Source organism: Lagenorhynchus albirostris, chromosome 1 (assembly GCF_949774975.1).
Source record: "Lagenorhynchus albirostris chromosome 1, mLagAlb1.1, whole genome shotgun sequence".
Lineage (NCBI taxonomy): Eukaryota > Metazoa > Chordata > Mammalia > Artiodactyla > Delphinidae > Lagenorhynchus > Lagenorhynchus albirostris.
Window position 1 is genome coordinate 153279623 of NC_083095.1, and position 18440 is coordinate 153298062.

General features: G+C 46.7%; 1 protein-coding gene across 5 annotated transcripts in view; it reads right to left on the reverse strand.

The window, feature by feature from the left end:
* The window catches only part of NTRK3 (neurotrophic receptor tyrosine kinase 3), a 372854-nt gene that overhangs the window by 139303 nt on the left and 215111 nt on the right, over positions 1–18440 (reverse strand). For all 5 annotated transcript variants that reach the window (XM_060156177.1, XM_060156174.1, XM_060156183.1 and 2 more), the window contains one exon: positions 8361–8549. In XM_060156177.1, the coding sequence (XP_060012160.1) occupies positions 8361–8549 (189 nt within the window). The remainder of the gene's footprint in view (positions 1–8360; positions 8550–18440) is intronic.

Consider the following 18440-nt stretch of genomic DNA (forward strand, 5'->3'; position numbering starts at 1 on the left):
CCATACTCCCCACCACAGCTGGTAAATCGGCCCTGGCACTTCCTCCTCCAGAAAAGACAGGGTCCGTGGCTGATTGGCCCAGAAGAGGAGGAAGAGACAAGCCACTCCCTCACTCCTGATGTAGGAAACACTGGTCCCAGCTAAAGGGACACAGTTCACAGACCTACTGGTTCCAGCTTTGGTCATCTTTGTGGACGTCCTCGCCTTTTAGGCTGGTATGATAAGGGGAGTGCATCAAGCAATTGCCCCGAGGAAAGAGAGTGAGGACAGGACCTCCAAACAGCTGCAATGTAGCCAAAGAGAGGTAAGGAAGGGTGGGTCCTTCACCCCATCCCAGGGCCCACGTCAGAGTAGCTGGCACTTACTAAGAGCTCAATGGATGTTTGCTGACTGACTGAGGAATAAAGGAGAAAAGGGGGTTGGAGGGAACCAACACAGATGGGGTATCAACAGCCCAATGAGAACGATGTGCTGTGAGGGACCCCAGGACAGAGCTGCCGGCTCAGCCAGGGAGGGCGAGTGACAGGCCTAAGAAAGCAGGATGTAGAGGTGACCAGCCAGGAGAGGCTGAAGGTTGAACGCACACGTATGGTTCAAAGTGTAGAGACTCACGTGGAAAACAGAGTCCTGAAGGCCTGAAAGGAGGCCCGAAAGACCAGGGCCAGCTTGCAAATGACACATGGGGAAAGAGAAGGCATTAGCAAGGTTTCTGGGAAACCAAAACAGAAAAGGGCTTGGATGCCCAAAGAGGTGAGGGTCACTGGGGGCTCCGGGTGGGCACCATAGAGAGTCACTGTGACAAACTGCTTTTGAGACGCTGTGAAGGCATGAGCACGCTGGTCAGAAAATCAAGGCGTCAGTTCTGTAGTCAATGTGGCAATTGGCCTCTGACCAATGACAAGTTACAAGTGAAGTATGCTCACTATAGGCTAAGTAGCTATCCGGTGAGAATTATACCATCATCAGTTGCTGGTATAGTTTAGAGCAGAAGACATATAGATGCACACACTTGTGTGTACACACACATACATAGACACACTCGAGAAAGCACACAGAGTAGGTGAGTGTGCACTGACAAGTCCAAGAGACCCTGGGGCAGGAGCTAAGCAGTGGAGGCCAGTCTAATATGAAATGAAAAGAACTTAATCTCCCTTGGTACTGCCACCTGGAAGACAGTTTGGCTGTTTCTTACAAAGCTAAACATCCTCTTACCATGCGATGCAGCAATTGTGCACCTAGGCATTTATGCAAAAGGGTTGAAAGCTTATGTCCATGCAAAACCTGCACACAAATGTTTTTAGCAGTTTATTCATAATTGCCCAAACTAGAAAGCAACTAAGATGTCTACTGTGGGTTGAGTTATGTCCACCCACACCCCCCCAAAAGAACAGGTTGAATTCCTAACCCCCAAGTACCTTAGAATGTGACCTTATTTGGAAATAGGGTCATTGCAGATGTAACTAGTTAAGTCAAGATGAGGTCGTACTGGAATAGGATGGGCCCCTAATCCAATATGGCTGGTGTTCTTGTAAGAAGAAGGCCTTGTGAAGACAGACACACAGGGAGGACGCCATGTGAGGACAGAAGATTGGAGTGATGCAGTGGCAAGCCAAGGGATGCCAGCAAACCACCAAAAGCTGAGAACAGGGAAGAAGGATTCCCCTACAGGTTGCAGAGGGAGCAGAGTCCCCCGAGACCTTGATTTTAGGCTTCCAGCCTTCAGAACCACGAGACAATACATTTCTATTGTTTGAAATCACAGTTTGTGGTACTTTGCCACAGCAGCCCTTAGACACGAATACAATGTCCTTCAATAGCTGAATAGATAAACTATGGTAGAGCCATACGATGAAGTATTATTCAGTGATAAAAAGAAATAAGCAATCAAGCCACGAAAAGACATGGAAGAACCTTAAATACACATTGCTAAGTGAAAGAAGCCAATCTGAGAAGGCTACACACTGTATGATTCCAGCTATAACAACATTCTGGAAAAGGCAAAACTGTGAAGACAGTAAAAAAGATCAATGGTTGCCAGGGGCTGGGGAGGGGAAATGAATCATGGACCACAGGAGAGTTTTAGGGTAGTGAACCTATTGTGTGTGATACTTAAATGATGGATACATGACACGATGCTCTTGTAAAGCCCATAGAACTATACAACACGAAGAGTGAACCCTGCTATAAACTATGGACTTTAGTTAATGATAATATATCAATATTTGTTCTTCAATTGTAACAAATGTACCACACTAATGCCAGATGTTAATAATAGGGGAGATTTTGGTGGCGGAAGTGTGAGGGGGTAAATGGGAACACTCTGTACTTCCTGCTTAACTGTTCTGTAAACCTAAACCTGCTCTAAAATTTTTTTTTAAAATTAAGAAACTGACTTATCTCCAGGACCAAGTATTTCCTTATCTGAAGGCAACCATGGTCCCTTGGGAACTTGATTTTGGGGAAGAATTCAGACAGGAGGATAAGTCCCAACAGCCAGACCAAGGCTGACCCAGCTTCATGACTACACGGACCTTCAGCCAAGGTTCTCTTCCCCATAGGGCTGTCCTTATCCTGGAAACAGGGAGAACATTGAGCCTCCACCATACAGCGTTCCTCAAAAGCCAGCTTTCCTGAGTCCAGGAGGTGGAGAGTAAATGCTTGTGGACCACTAGAATCCTAGGCAATGTGATCTGACAGGGAAAGGATGCATCCTGGAGTCAGTAGGTCTGGGTTTTCATCTCAGGCTCTCTCTTAACAGCTGTATGATCTGGGACAAGTCCCTTAAGCTCACTGAGCCTCAGTTTCTTTATCTATAAAATGGGTATATCAGCCTCTCCCTCAGAGAGTGGGCGAAAGATTGCATGAGGTAAAAAATGGAAAGCCCAGCCCAGGGCTTGGTCCAGAGGAGGCTGTCGATGCAGATCAACGACCTTTCCCTTGGTCTGTGACATCTCTCGAGAGCCTGTGCCTGGAATGAAGACACACTCACCAAGCGTCATCTGACACACGGTTGGTTGCTATCTTCTCCAACCCTAGTCCCATGTTGTGTTTCCACAGACAATGGAGACTGGTAACACAGGGGACTTCCCTGGTGGTCCAACGGTAAAGAATCCGCCTTCCAACGCAGGGGATGCAGGTTCGATCCCTGGTCAGGGAACTAAGATCCCACATGTCACGGGGCAACTAAGCCCGAGCGCCACAACTACTGAGCTCACGCACCTCAACGAGAGAAGAAAAAACCTGCACGCCACAACTAGAGAGAAGCCTGTGTGCCACAACTAGAGAAAAGCCCACGCGCCGCAATGAGAGATCCCACATGCTGCAACTAAGACCAGATGCAGCCAGAAATAAAAATAAATAAGTAAATAAATAAAGGAAAAAATTTTTTAAAAAGACTGGTGACACATAAGAGCTACTTCTTGGAATAAGTTCAAAGTCAGGTTTGGGAAACAGGACCCACATCTTTGAGAAGGGACAGGACGACCTAAGATTTCACTCAAAATCATGCAAGACTACTGTGCATGGCTTTTCCTCTAAGCCGTGGGTTCCCAGGAGGGAAAGGTCACTTTGCAATAGGATGGGTCTAGGAAGAACTCACACGTGGTTGGAAGTGAGCCAGATGCCCAGTGATGAGTAGGTACAGGAAGGAAGAAAAGGGAGTGAGGGGATGTGGGGAGGGATATGGGCATTTCAAGTGGGAATTACACTGTGGTAACAGAGGTGTGAGCTTGGAGGGAGACCTGGAAAGAAGTGACTAGGGGTAGAGGCTGGTGAATCAGCAGCAGAAAGGAGCGAAGTGAAGACACGAGGTCCTGGGAGTGGCCCCAAGGGGGCAGAGGGTCCCATCCTGCATCTTGGGAGATCAGCCCCGGTGGCAGTAAGCCCCTGAGGGTAGGGACCATGCATGCCTTGTTCGCCATTGTTTCCAAAGCCGAAAAGAAGGCCTGACACAAACCCTCAATGAATATTTATTGAATAGATGAAAGGGAGAAAAATCAGCACTGTGTGAATGACTCAGATGCTAACGAAGAGGATGGACCCAAAGGAATATGCTCAAGTTTTACCAAGAGAACTCAGGGGTTCCTGGGGAAACAGAGCTATGAGACAGGGAATGCGAAGAGGTATAACGCTGAGTGGAAGGGGACAATGTCTGAAAGGGGAGGTGAGAGCAAAGGATGGCTGGCCAGGGTCAGAGAGAGTCTCTGACTACCGGCCCACCAGGAGGGGAGAGGTCAAAGGGAGGAATGGAGAGCTGGGAATGCTGACGCCGGGAAGATGGGGCCCCGTACCCCCTGAGACAGAAACAACCTGAGAAGAAAGGCAGACAGCCTGGCCTGGGGACAGAGGGCAGGAGGGGAGAGTGACATGGCTTAGCACCCCCCAGCTAGCCTCTGCTCTCTCAACCAAGAGGCAAAGTTGTCCTCTGAGAATGGGTTTGGGAAAAGGGGATGAACAGAGAACCCCAGGGCCTTGAACAGAGCCGAAGAGCCTTCCAACCGAGCAACGGGCAAGAGGCAAAGCATGACTCCTAACACAGCCACCTGCAGTCCAGCCCAGCACAGGCACCACAACTGCAGCCCAGAGCAGTCACAAGGGGGACAAAAGTCACCAATGCCTAACGTTGCTACAAATAGCTTGACACTTCTCCCCAGTGACCCACCTAGACCGGCCCCTTGCTGTCTCATTCAGAAGGGCCTAGCCTCAAATTGGCTGTGTGACATGGAGGGCTGTACCGGTTTCCTGATGCTTTCGAGCATCAGGGGGCTTTAAATAAATAATGAGGGCTGCCTCACTAGACTGCAGATTCTATATCCAACCCGGAAGAGCAGCATCTTTATTCAGCTCTTCCAGAACCCCTGGAAAGACAGAATAAATTTAGAATAAAGACAATGCCAAATGCAGAGCACTCGGGAACATAGGTGAGGGGCTGCAAGCATCTGATAACGGATGGGACTAGGTGAGCTCTACACATCCTTGCAGCCCTGACACACTATGAAAAATGCTATGGACCAGACTGAAGACAGAGAGAAAGTGAGAGGGCAGGAGAGGAGCCGCGTCTTAATCACTCCAGCCAGAAAGGTCCCACCATTTATGATAAACACATGTGTAAAGAAAGAAAAGCACTTCTGTGCTAAATCCATCAACGGAGGACTTGCGGAAATGAGGCCTAAAGTCAGGTAGCTATGTCCCTGCGATTTCTTCCCACAGTCCGCATTGTTAAATGGGACGAGAAAGGACTCAGATGGAAGACCTCCCACCCCGGGGCCCCAAGATGTGAGCATTTCTCCTCCCTTAATCCCCTGCTTCTTGCCGTCTCCCCCCGAAGGAGTGACCCCAGCCCCGTCTGCAGCATCATAAACGTTCCCTGCTTATTTATCTGCCAAGGCACATGTGGTTTTAATTATTTATGATAGTGTTTCATCGCACATGGGGATGTGTCTTGGAGTCCCTTCCCTTGACTGATGAAGCCTTTGTAATCAGAGACCTGCTGCTTCCCAGCCGGTAAATCTCAGCGAGGAGAGGGCCAGGCGCTCCCTTCCAGGACTGTGTGAGTCAGCCATGGATTTGCAGAGGGCGGATTAGCCAAATCCGGTTACAAGGCTCCTGCACGTTGTTTGTCCTTGCCACACATGTTTTCTGAAAACAATTAAGAGCCACCCATTGTCTACCGAGAGGACAAAATGTACCACTTCCCTGAAAAGGGTATCTTCCCTAAAATCAGAGGGTTTGGATAAGCTGGATTCATCCAGGGATTTTGCTCTGATGAGGTCTTGTTTGTTCCCTACTCCCTCAAGTCTTGTCACTAAACCTGCTTCCTCTCTGTCTCCACCGACCCCTTCCTGTGTACACAGAAGTGCTGTCTGGACGTAGAAAGGCCGCCTGCTTTGAGTCACAAACACAAGGAGCTGTGGAGACGCTTCTCCTCTGCACCGTTTCCCAGGGCGACAGCTCCTTGGCTGGGTGCTGGGTCCTGACATCAAAGGACACTCAGAACCCACCGGTCTCTCCACGGTGCCCACTCATTTTGATGGCCCAGAGGGATCTTCCTCCCCACATGCCAGATTCGCCCCATCTGGAAACTATGCCACCACCTGGTATCAGGAGCCCATGGGACCCTACTCTACCCCAGGGCCCAGAGCTTCCACGACAGGGAATAAAGCCCATTCTCATTTTTCCCGGATTCTGTCTTTATGAATTCACCTACTCACTACAATTTATGTGCAACCCCAGAACACACACACACACAGCGCTTTCGCAGTCATTCACAAACATTCGAGAAGCAGTGACAAATTTGAGTCACCCCACATGCACATTCCCGGCTGAGGTTAAAAAGCCATGCTCTGCTTTCTCGTTTCAGCTCTCATACTGTAAACAAGTGTCCTTCTTGTGGTCTATCCAACGCCACCTTTTTTGCATATATGTGCTTTTCATGGGTGAGATTTCAGTTTAAAGCAGCCCCCAAGCATAGTGCTGAAGCTCTGTCTAGTGCTCCTATGAGTGAGAAGGCTGCGATGTGCCTTACGGAGAAAAGAGGTGTGTTTGATAAGCTTTGTTCAGGCATGAGTCATAGTGCTGTTGGCCACTATGAGTTCAATGTTAAGGAACCAACAGTATGTATTAAGGTGTCTTTAAACAGAAGCACACATACTACAGGTTACGTCTTGATCAGCTGATAAAAGTGCTGTGACCAGAGGCTTGCATGAACCTAACCCTGGATTCTCCCTAGGAACAATGGTCCAATGTTCGCTAATTTAGTGGTCAAAGTGACTTTACAGAATACTTGGAATAACGAGAATCAGTTGTATATTCAACAGCAATGCCAAGCCTCTATTCAAATATCAATATCACTCTAGAAAGCTCAGCAGTGCCAACCCTGGACCGAGCTTGGACCCATGCTACCATCCCAGAAGGGCTTTCCTCCCAGCCTCACCGAGGTCAGTCCAGGATGACCCTGATCTGAGGTGAGTGCTTTAGCCAGAGTAGAACCATTCTTTGCACTGTCTTCCCCACTGTTTATCTGAAATGCAGGTATCTTTCTTCCCTTGCCCAGCCCTGGTCCAGAACCCAAGTACCCTTCCTCTAACTGGTACTGATGGGGGAGTCTGATAAACACTGAGACAGATTCTGGAGGACATCAAGGTTGGGAGGCAAATGATGACCTTACCCTGATTTTAGCCCAGTCCCTCCCACTGTGGCGATCATCTCACTAAAAACAGAGGCAGAAACACAGAAGCAAAGGTGGACAGGGTGGCTGGATGCCCACTCTGCTATAAGATGGACGAGTGGGGGCAGCAAGAGTTCTGTGAGCTACAAAGAGCATAGCCCAAGTATAGAGAGCTCCGCCAGCAGGGAGAGCAAGACCAGAGGCATTTCTTCCTAGGCTGACCTGGGACCAGCTGACCAGACAAAGAGAACAGATAGGCAGAAGCCCACGGGCAGGGAAGGGGGACTCACAGCCTCCCAGAGCCTCGGGTTTCCTGTCTGTAGATGAGGCCTTAACCTACCCCATCCCTTCTGTCCCTTCTAGCTCTAAGGCACTCTCCAGGTGTCTCTGTTCCCTCTCCTGACATAGCTGACCATTTCTTGGGAGCAGAAGCCATGGGAGGGGAGGGGTGTGCACTGTAGTCGCTGAGCCTAGATTGAGCCTGGGGACACAGCAAGGGAAACAGCTGCTGGATGGAGGGCCAAGCCACAGAAGCACCAGGAATGGGGAGAGGCCCTAGCAGACTCAGCAGAAATACAAAGGGAGGGGCTGAACCACCAGGAGGAAAGAGAGATTAGGAAGCAGGTGCCCTAGCCCTCTGATCTGAAGGAGACATCTCTAGCGGGGAGGGGAAGGGTCCTAGCACAGGGGCCATGATCTGATTCTCAGAACGTGCACTTCGGGGCACTGGAGGGGCAGCTAGAGAGAGGTTTCCATTCGAAAGGTCCTCACCGCCCTTCACTCCCTTCCCCTCTAGTGGAGGCTGGGGCAGCAGGTCTGACGACCTCAGGGGCTATTGTCTGGACAGAGTCAGGTTACATTTCCTGAATACACAGGCCAGGTGCACAGGTACAACCAGCCGTGTCTGTGCCCCCTGCCTTACTGGGAGCATCTCTCCAGGTGGGGCTGGGCCTCCTGCCTCCAGGCTGCTCCCCGCCCCGCCCCGAGCCCGTTCTGCCCAGGGGACTCTGTCCCAGTGGTGTCCCCTCGCCCAGGCTATTCTTCAAGTTTTGAAACAAAGAGGGAGGGTCTCTTAGAGAGTGGGAGGTTAGCAGGTGGTAGGTCACCCCAGAAGGTTCCAGAACCCCAGCTACGTGGTCTATCGCCATGCCACCCTCCCTCCCCAGAAGGGACAACATTCTACTGTGGTACTCACATGTGTCTGGCTTGTGGCAGTTGTGTCCCTGACGGAAGTACTGGGGGTTCTCAATGACCGGGATGCGAGTCATGCCGATGACCACTGTGTCCGGCCCGGCATCCAGAGATGAGGGCGTGGTGATGCCATGGTTGATGTGATGCAGCGGGCTGGCTGAGTCCTCCTCGCCACTGATGACAGCCACAGGACCTGCACACACCAGGAGAGACACAGGACCCCGGTGAAGTCACATCCAGCCAGTGCCCAGCCCTGCCCACAGACCTTTGCACTATTTTTCCCACCACATTTTCCATAGGAGCAAAATCCATTGGAAGAGTATTCCCCGAATGCTCTGGATTCTGAATTGAGAATAACCGCTTAATTCTCTTTCATGAGAGGGAGAAAAATCGACCTCATCACACCATGGAAACAGCTGCAAAATAAGAGTGAATCTAAATGATTATGACACGAAGTATCCCCACTTTCCCCAAATCCAAATTAGTTCAAAATCATTAAAAGTTCAAATAAGTTTCTTTGCTTATATAACAACAACAGGATTTTAAAAATGACCTAGCGGTAGTATGCAGCCTGTCCCTTGTCTCTTCAAGAGCTTTCAAAACTCCTGATGCTGGGTCCCACCCTCAAAGATTCTGATTCAGTTGGTCTGGGGATGCAACTTGGGCATCAGGACTTAAAAGCTCCCTTGTGAGTCCCAAGTCCAGCTAAGATCTGGAGCCTCTCTTTAGGGCCTTGGAGGCTGAGAACCTTTCCAGAGTGGCCATCAGATGCCCACAGGAGTATGAAGTAACTTTCCCTGGATTCTGCTATCAACCCTCCCCGGTCCACAGACAGATAAGCCCAATGTGGGCTTGGATCTAACTCCGGCCAGCTTTCGCAAGCGACAGCACTCAGGCTGCAATACTATTAGCCTATAGACGGCTGGGCCAGCTGACCCACTCTTGAAAGTTCCATATTTGCCCCAATGGCTTCAGAGAACACCATTTGCATCTTCACCAACCCTAACGCCACCATATTCTAACCCAAAGAAAAAAACCAGTAAATGAGGTGATTTGCGAACACAAGTTGAGAAAGATGATTAATGCTGCTGTCTTGGTAGAGAAATGATTCTGTTTGGTGGTGTGATTCTCCCATAAGTACAAATAAAACTCCTGTAAAGTGAATTAGCTGTGACTGTTTGTGGCTTTCTACAAGTGGCATTTTAAATGGCTGCTTTGCAAGACACATGGTCCCAAGACAAAACACCTGCTGTGATTTGGTTTTGCAGCTTTTGAACAATATTTCCACTGCAGAAATCCACTTACATCTTACTGAAGTTTATGGGGAGAATATTTCCCATCAAATAGCAAGGTGAAGCGCCAATGAGGCAGAACTAAGTGGAGGATGGGTAAATGCAAACTGAGGACCCTGAATTCCACTCCGTCAGCACAGACAGGCTTATTTCAATCCACGACAAATGTCTGACTGTGCCTGGAGACCATGTGAAAAAAGGAGCAGTAAGGGGTTGCCCAAATACTCGCAGGCATCATGTGCCTTGCAAAAAGAGGCCAGTTCTCAAAAATACCTTGTAAACTTTTTTGAAACACTTCACAGTGATTTCCAGTTAAACATGAAATGCTGAACACTGGTCTTCAGCCTGCTCACCCCAAATGCTATTAACATACAAAGGAATTAAAGAAATACTGGTGCACAAAGAGGAACAGGGGAGATAAGAGGAAATTAGATGTTTCAACAACGTTTTGGAAGATGAGAAACCAAAGGAGGAGAAGCTCGCTTACAGAGAGGAGGAAGATAGGGAAGAAAGGACCACCAGGTCTGCGGCAGGGAATCATGACAGGAAGTCAGTTCTGCTGGGGAGACCCAGTACTTGAAGGGTCAGGGGACCAAGGAAGGCTGCAGTGAGGCTCGGGGCTGGAACAAGTCACCCCGGCCATCACCTCCACCCCATCCGTCAGAGTCTAGTGGTTTCATCCCAGAGAAATTGAACCTGAAATGTTCAGAGGAGGGCTGGGGTGAAGCACGAGGCAGAGTTCCTTCTTCTTGCTCCTAAAACAACAGAAACGGGACTTCCCTGGTGGTCCAGTGGTTAGAAATCCTCCTTCCAACACAGGGGACGTGGGTTCGATCCCTAGTCAGGGGATTAAGATCCCACATGCCGTGGGGCAACTAAGCCCACGCGCTCTAGAGCCCACACGCCACGACTACTGAGCCCATGTGCTCTGGTGCCTGCTTGCTGCAACTAGAGAAGCCCACGTGCCACAAGGAAGAGCCTGCGCAATGCAATGAAAGATCCCGCGTGCCGCAACTAAGACCTGACGCAGCCAAATAAATAAATATTTTAAAAATAATAAATAAAACAACAGAAACCAGGAACAACACTGCTTACCCAGCCACCTCACCCTTGGTCTTGCCTCAAATACTGCCACCCCAGAGGAGATTACAGAATGCTTCTCTGGAGAAACTAAATGCCTTAGAATGGACTTCTGGAGAGAGACATGTGAGGGTCTCCCAAGGAAGTCGAGCTTACATGGCAATCATGCCTTAGTGAAGCGGGACAGTTGACAAGCCCCATTGTGCACACAAAGCAGGATCTTATTAGCTTTCTAGTGTTCAATTCCTAAATACGAAGAAACAGTCCAGGATCACCAGACACTTCAGCAAAGCTTCAGCATGAAAGAGGGGCACAAGACACATAACCAGGGACCTGCAGGAAGCAGAGGCAATTCAGGGAGCAGGAGATTTTTTTGCAGTACGCGGGCCTCTCACTGTTGTGGTCTCTCCCATTGCAGAGCACAGGCTCCGGACGCGCAGGCTCAGCGGCCATGGCTCACAGGCCCAGCCGCTCCGCGGCATGTGGGATCCTCCCAGACCGGGGCACGAACCCATGTCCCCTGCATCAGCAGGCGGACTCCCAACCACTGCGTCACCAGGGAAGCCCTAGCAGAAGACTTTTTAAAAAATATCTTCAGAAAGATAAATGAAGACATTGCATCCAGAAAACAAGATGATACTTTAAAATGACCAATTAGAAGGTAAGAAAGAATCCTTGAGAATTGTGATCATCAAAATCTGAAAGTCATAGAAGAATGGAAGATAAGTCAAGAAAATGTCCCAGAAAGTCAAACAAAAAGGAAAAAGGTGGTAAACAGCAAAGAAAAGATATGAAAATTAAAGACTCGATCTAGAGATCCAACAACTGATTAAAAGGAGAGAGAGAGAAAGAGAGACAGAGAGAGAGAGGGACAGAAAGAGAAAGATGAAAGGCCAAAATAAAAAAATATGGAAAAATTTGCCGAAAATATTATCTACGCAGTTCCCAGAACAATTAACACATACACGAGAGCATGGATTCATGTGCATGCGTGTACACACAGGTGCATACACACACGGGTGCATACACACACACACACACACAGACACACACACACACCAAGACACAAAGTTATGAAATGCCAGAACCATGAGGATAAAGAGAAGATGCTAAAAGCTTCCAGGAGGATGGGACAGGTCATATTTCAAAAGGAACAGGAATCAGAAAGACAGCCTAATTCTCCATGAAAACCTAATACTGTTACGGTAACTGAGCAAATTCCTTCAAAATTCTGATGGACAAATTTTCAACCTAGAATTCTATACCTAAAAATGTATCCACCCATAGTAAGGGCAAAAGGGACATATTTGCAGACATGTAAAAATTTACCTCACCCTTTCTTAGGAAGTGATGTGAAGTGGAAGGTTCAGCAAAACAAAGGGGAAAAAAAGGAGAGGGGAGTCAGGGATCCAGTTCTCAAAAGACCAAACAACAGAAGGCCCCTGACACATTGGCCCCTTCTGTTCTCAGCATTACAGGACATGGGTTGTTACAGCAACATGGAGGAAGGACACCAAATCAGGAGGAGTTTGGAGAAGACAGAACATTGGACATTTGAATCTGCTTTCATTAAGTCAATGGACAAAGCGAGTGATCAACAAAATGGTCCAAAAGCCTGTGCTTTAAAACAGTGTCAGCTTTCTCGACATTATTTATTCTGGAATCTGAAAAGGGCTGGGGAAAGAGCCATGGGTAGAAGTGTCCTTCTATAGTCTCCCAAGCCATGGAGAGGATGGATAGGGAGGCCCACAGAGACCTGACAGAAATAAAAGAATAAAGCAGACTAAGGAGCCCTGGAGGACCCACTACTTAAAATGCAGGCAGAGAAAGGGGAGCTGAAAAAGGAGAATGAGAAGAAATGGCCAGAGAAGACTGTTGTCTTAGAAGTCAAAGTAGGAGAACTTCCGGAAGCTGAAGAGCATCATGTACAGAGGCCAAGTAAGATGAAGAATGAAATCAGGCCACTGCATTTGACAATAAGAAGGCGGCTTTAATGAGAGCAGTTTCCACAGAACAGTAGAGGAAAATATAGTGGGTTGAAGAGCTAGACAAATCACCATCACCATCATCATCATTTTTATCACTGAGTGCTTCCTACGTATCATGCTCTGGAAAGGTAACTTCTTTGCCTTTATACCTTTATGTGCCACCAGCATCCACTCCAAGAATCGATCTCCCTTCCCAAGTCTGGCTGATTCACCTGTCCCTTGCCTCAGGGGGAAACCCACAGACCTGTGGTCCCTCTGGGAAAGGAAGCATTTCTTCTTACCTGAATATCCACAGAAAAGAATTTATTAAGATACAAAGAAGGGACAAGTAATTCAGGGGACATCTCAGCTGTGTGGGGAGATGTCTTCTATTTTCTATTTTCTGAGCCCTAAGGCAGGTCAGGAGGAGTCAAGCTTGCTGTCTTCTTAGCTCTCAACACACACACACAGACTGTCTAGTATCTGTGATGGGCCTCTCTGCTGTCACTAATCCATTCCTAATTGCACATTTATTTTGGTATGCAGCACTAATAAACAAAAAGAAGGAAACAGGTTTATAGCCCTTCTGGTAAGTTCAAGCTTTTGAGAGAGACCTGAAGGAAGACAGGTCTGCTCAGACACTCCCATCACATGATTCTCTTCCCAAATAGGTGACTTTTTTCCCTTCAGACCTATGGTGGGTTTTGTTCCTCCAATCACACCGTAATAGAAGCATTAGATAATTAGAGACAGCTTGATGGCCCCGACAGGTGTCCTGCCCAGCAGGATGGTCCAAACTGTCTTTCCAGAGTCTCTCTCTTTCCTTCCCTGCTCATTCTATAGGAGAAAATAAGGGAGCAGAGCCAGGGATGGCTCGGATTTTCATAAGTGGTTGATTCCATTGTAGGGCTCAGTTTCCCCCAGAAAGCAAAGGTCTCTGATGGGAACACAGGTGGAATTTCACTGCAGTAGAGTGAGCTCTGATCCAGGTGGGCAGGGCCCCCATCGCAGGGAAGCTGGGGGATGCAAGCCACCACAAGGCCTGCAGGGACATGGCATCCTCAGAAGCCTCTGGAGACTCAGGGTCCACAGTACAAAAGGGGAGGGGAGGAGGGAAGGGGTGCATTGCACACAATGAAAGAGGAAAGAGCAGTAGCCTCCCTGGTAATGCATGACCACAGAAACACTCACTGCCTCTTTCAGATCCGAGGAAGAACCTCCTTAGAATCATCTCTCCAGTGTTTCTTACCCTTGTCACCTAAATCCCCTTCTGTTCCACGAACACCCTAACTTACAAAGTATTAACAATTCTCAGACATTTGGCCCCAAGAACACCCAGTCATTGACTCTACACTCTGGCATTTGCCCAGTCAATGTATGGAAGTGGAAGTCTCCAATTTCCAAAGGAATGACTTGGAGTCCCAAGGATGTGGTTACAACGAAAGGGAAAGGGAGGAAAAATAAACCAACTTTTATTAAACACCTACTATATGCCAGAAATATTGCTGGGCATTTTGTTCTCATTTGATCCTCCAAAAAATACTTTTATCCCCATGCAATCAACTGGAAAACTCAAATAAGTTTGGTTTTTCAAAAATCACTCAGCCAGGAGGTGATGGAGCCTGTATCTGAACCTATGTTCATCTCCAAAGTTCTTCCTCTTCCCACCAAACTACCCAATTTCTCAATAGGATGGCTGACACCTAGTATTTTTTATAAATAGCCAGAACTCGGTGTGAACACATGAGCCCATTAAGGAAGCCAAAACATCACATCTGAATCAAGTCACCTAGGAATACATCACCAAATATTTTCAAGGCTGAACCAACCCATATAAGATAACTTTGGGCAGTCAAGGCCAATATTTATGGCTAGATTGTAAAATCCTGGAGCCAGGATCCAACCATTTCTATATTCCTTCATTTATCCTTGTACTTCTTTCCAAAGTGGGGCATGGAGAGGCAGCAATCTCGCCTAGCCATTCAGAAAACCCTCTTAGAAATTATGGTCATCATGACTGCTGTTCACCAAGTATTTCCAGGCCCCTGGTAGGAAGGCAGTTTTCTGCACTCCTTGAGGTGAGGCGGTGCCCTATCACTTTCTTTGGCTAATGAAAATGAGCAGAAGTGATCTGTATCACTTCCCCATGCAAGCTTGAAGATCTAGTGTGTTGATAACATATCACCTCACACCTGTTAGAATGGTTAGCATCAAAAAGGCAAGAAATAACACATACTAGTGAGGACATGGAGAAAAGGGAACCCTTGTGCAGTGTTGGTGGGATTGTAAATGGTGCAGCCACTGCAGGAAAAAAATATGGAGGTTCCTCAAAAAATTAAAAAATAGAACTACCGTATATTCCAGCAATTCCATTTCAGAGAATACAGGAGTCCCCCCATTATCCACGGTTTTGCTCTCTGTGGTTTCAGTCACTGGTGGTCAACCGTGGTCCGAATAGTAAATGGAAAATTTCAGAAATGAATAATTCATAACTTTTCAGTTGTGCACCGATCTGAGTAGTGTGATGAAATCTCACACTGTCCCTTCTCCATCCCACCCTGGACATAAATCACCTCTTGTCCAGCACATCCCACCCATTAGTCACTTAGTAGCCGCTGGGTTAAAAAAGATCGACTGTCATGGTATCACAGTGCTTGAGTCCAAGTAGCCTTTATTTTACTTAATAATGGGCCCTAATGCAAGAGTAGGGATGCTGGCAATTCAGATATGCCAAAGAGAAGCTGTAAAGTGCTTCCTTTAATTGAAAAGGTAAAAGTTCTCGACTTAGTAAAGAAAGAAAAAAATCATACACTGAGGTTGCTAAGATCTACAGTAAGAACCAATCTTCTATCGGTAAAATAGTGAAGAAGGAAAAAGAAATTCATGCTAGTTTTGCTGTTGCACCTCAGACTGCAAAAGTTACTACCACAGTGCATGGTAAATACTCAGTTAACATGGAAAAGGCATTTCATTTGTATAATAAGAGACTTTGAGAGAGAGAGAAACCACACTCATATAACTTTTATTACAGTATATTATTATAATTGTTCTATTTTATTATCAATGTACCAAATTTATAAGTTAAACTTTATCATAGGAATGGATGTATAGGAAAAAACATAGTATACATAAGGTTTGGTACTATCTTCAGTTTCAGGCATCCACTGGGGATCTTGGAATGTATCCCCCATGGATGGGGGGGGGACTACTGCATATCCATAGGAAATGAAAATACTATGTCAAAGAGATAACTGCACCCTTATGTTCACAGTACCATTATTTACAATAGACCAGACATGGAAACAGCCTAAGTGTCCATTGACAAATGAATGGATAAAGCTGTGGTATATATATACCAAATGGACTTGGTATATATCAACCAATTTGATACGTATATCAAATGGAATATTATTCAGCCACTAAAAGGAGGAAATCCTGCCATTTGCAACAACATTAATGGACCTTGAGGGCGTTATGCTAAGTGAAATAAATCAGAGAAAGACAAACACTGTAAGATCTCACTTATGTGTGAAATCATAAAAAACAAACAAATAAACAAAAACAAGTCCTGGGGATATAATGTACATCATGGAGACTATAGTTAATAAAACTGTACCGTGTATTTGAAAGCTGCTAAGAGAGTACATCTTAAAAGTTCTCATTACAAGAAAAAAAATGTGTAACTATGTGTGGTGATGGCTGTTATCATTTCACAATACACACAAATATTGAATCACTATGTTGTATACCTGAAACTAATATAAAAATGTAATGTCATATGTCAATTACATCTCAGTTTTTAAAAAAATCCAGTGTGTGATCTGCCACATTTTCTTTTTCCTGCCTTGGCAATTGTGGAAGCATGAGGCAGAGCGCCAGGCAGTCCTGAGTGAGGCTGACACAGAGCTGGGGTCTCCAGCCAACACCTGGTACACATAAGTGAGACATACAGCTTTGTTGTTTTAAATCACTGAGATTGGCAGGGGTGCTGTTTGCTATCAGCATAACCCAGTTCATGCTGACTAATACAGGAATGAAGTCGTCTCATGTTTAACCATTTTACTTTAATCCTTTCCTTGAGACAATGAGCATGCTTCACACCATCCTCAACAAATCTCTACAAAAGTGTCTTATGAAAAGGATGGACTTATTGTCCTTAATGATGTGATTCATCTTAAACGCCTATTCCCAACTCTGTCCCCAAATTAAGTTCTAATCTAATCTAATACAGTTCCACTAAGAGCCAGATCATGGCCTCCTTTGTTGAAAAAAAACTCCGCCCTACCTCACTCTGACTTGGGAAGTATAAGAAAACAACAAACCTGGATGGGTCTCATGGTTTTTTAATGTGTCAGAATGAAGCAAACAAGCCAACCTTTGGATTAAGAAAATGATTTTTTAAAAACTTCAACCTTTTCCTACTGATAAAAATCAAACATTGACGTGTCCCTGGTGGGTGAGAGCTTTGCATCAACAAATCTGAGAGCCGGAACTCATAAAACAAAATAAGTGAAAGCACAACAAACACAATTAAAAATCCAGCCATGCTCAGAGAGGGATTCCATTTACAGTCTCATAAAAAAGGCTTAGTCCTCAGAGGCAAACAAAAGAAAATCAGCTTCTTAATTTTTATTGGCAGAGGTGGGACAGAGGCCAAATGAACATAGGCTGTGCCCAAGAGCATACCTGGGGGCAAGTCACCAACTGTTCCTGGACCAGCTCCTGTGGTCCCTCCCCTCTCTGCCTCTTCCAGCTTCCTGACAAGTCTTTGCCACTGTGATCTCTGGGGCTCGCCAGGTCCTGCAGGCTGCCCAACAAGGCGTGCTCTCCTCACTTCTGCGCTTCTCTCCCTGAATCTTTTCCCAAAAGGTAAGCTTTATTCTCTGGCTCCAATTCCCTCCCAGCCTCTTACAGGAACCAAAGGCTTTGTTCATGCCTCGAAGCATTCATAGCTTGGAGGTATTGCTTGGAGATTGAAAATGATGCTACTGAACAACCAGCCAGAGAACACACATTTAAGGAAAGGGAAGGCAGGACTGGCTCGCTGAATACTTGATTTCCCTTATCTCGGTTAATCAACACAACAACCCTGGTGTTAGATCCTGTTATCCCAGTAACACAGTGGAGGAAATTGAAGCTCAAGGTTTCATCATTTGCCCAAGGTCACACAGTTAATAAATGGTAGACAGACTCACGTCTATCTGACTTCAAAGTCTGGGCTCATTTCACTGCATCATGCTCCCTGGCCCTCCAGCATTGTTTTTCTGATATTGGGACAAGTTATGATGGGTCAGCCACAGCTCCTTTCCATGCCCAATCTTTATTCCCTTGAGACTCATTTGTAAGAGAACTGGCTTCATTGAGTGAGGCAGCTCATGACATTTCCAGGGAACTTTAGACCCATGCACCAGGTTGTAGCCGGCAGAGGCAACCAGGAGTTCATAGACAGAGTGGCAGGCAGCAAGGGGCCTGAGAAGGCAGAAGTATGCAGCCTGGAGGGAAGGCAATTGTCATTAGCTTTCTCCAAACACTCTTTATACACTTTATAACACTCATAATATTTCAGAACATCCCAGGCACGAACAGGAAGCGAGTAGTCACCTTCCGAATGCGTGTATAAGCCAACTGGAGTACAGTATGCTGGTGTTTTTGTCCAAGGATTATAGCTCAAATCTCAACTTTCTAAATTCAGCATTAGCCACTGTACTAGTCAGTGTTACCCCAAAATAGAGGCATTTATTTCCT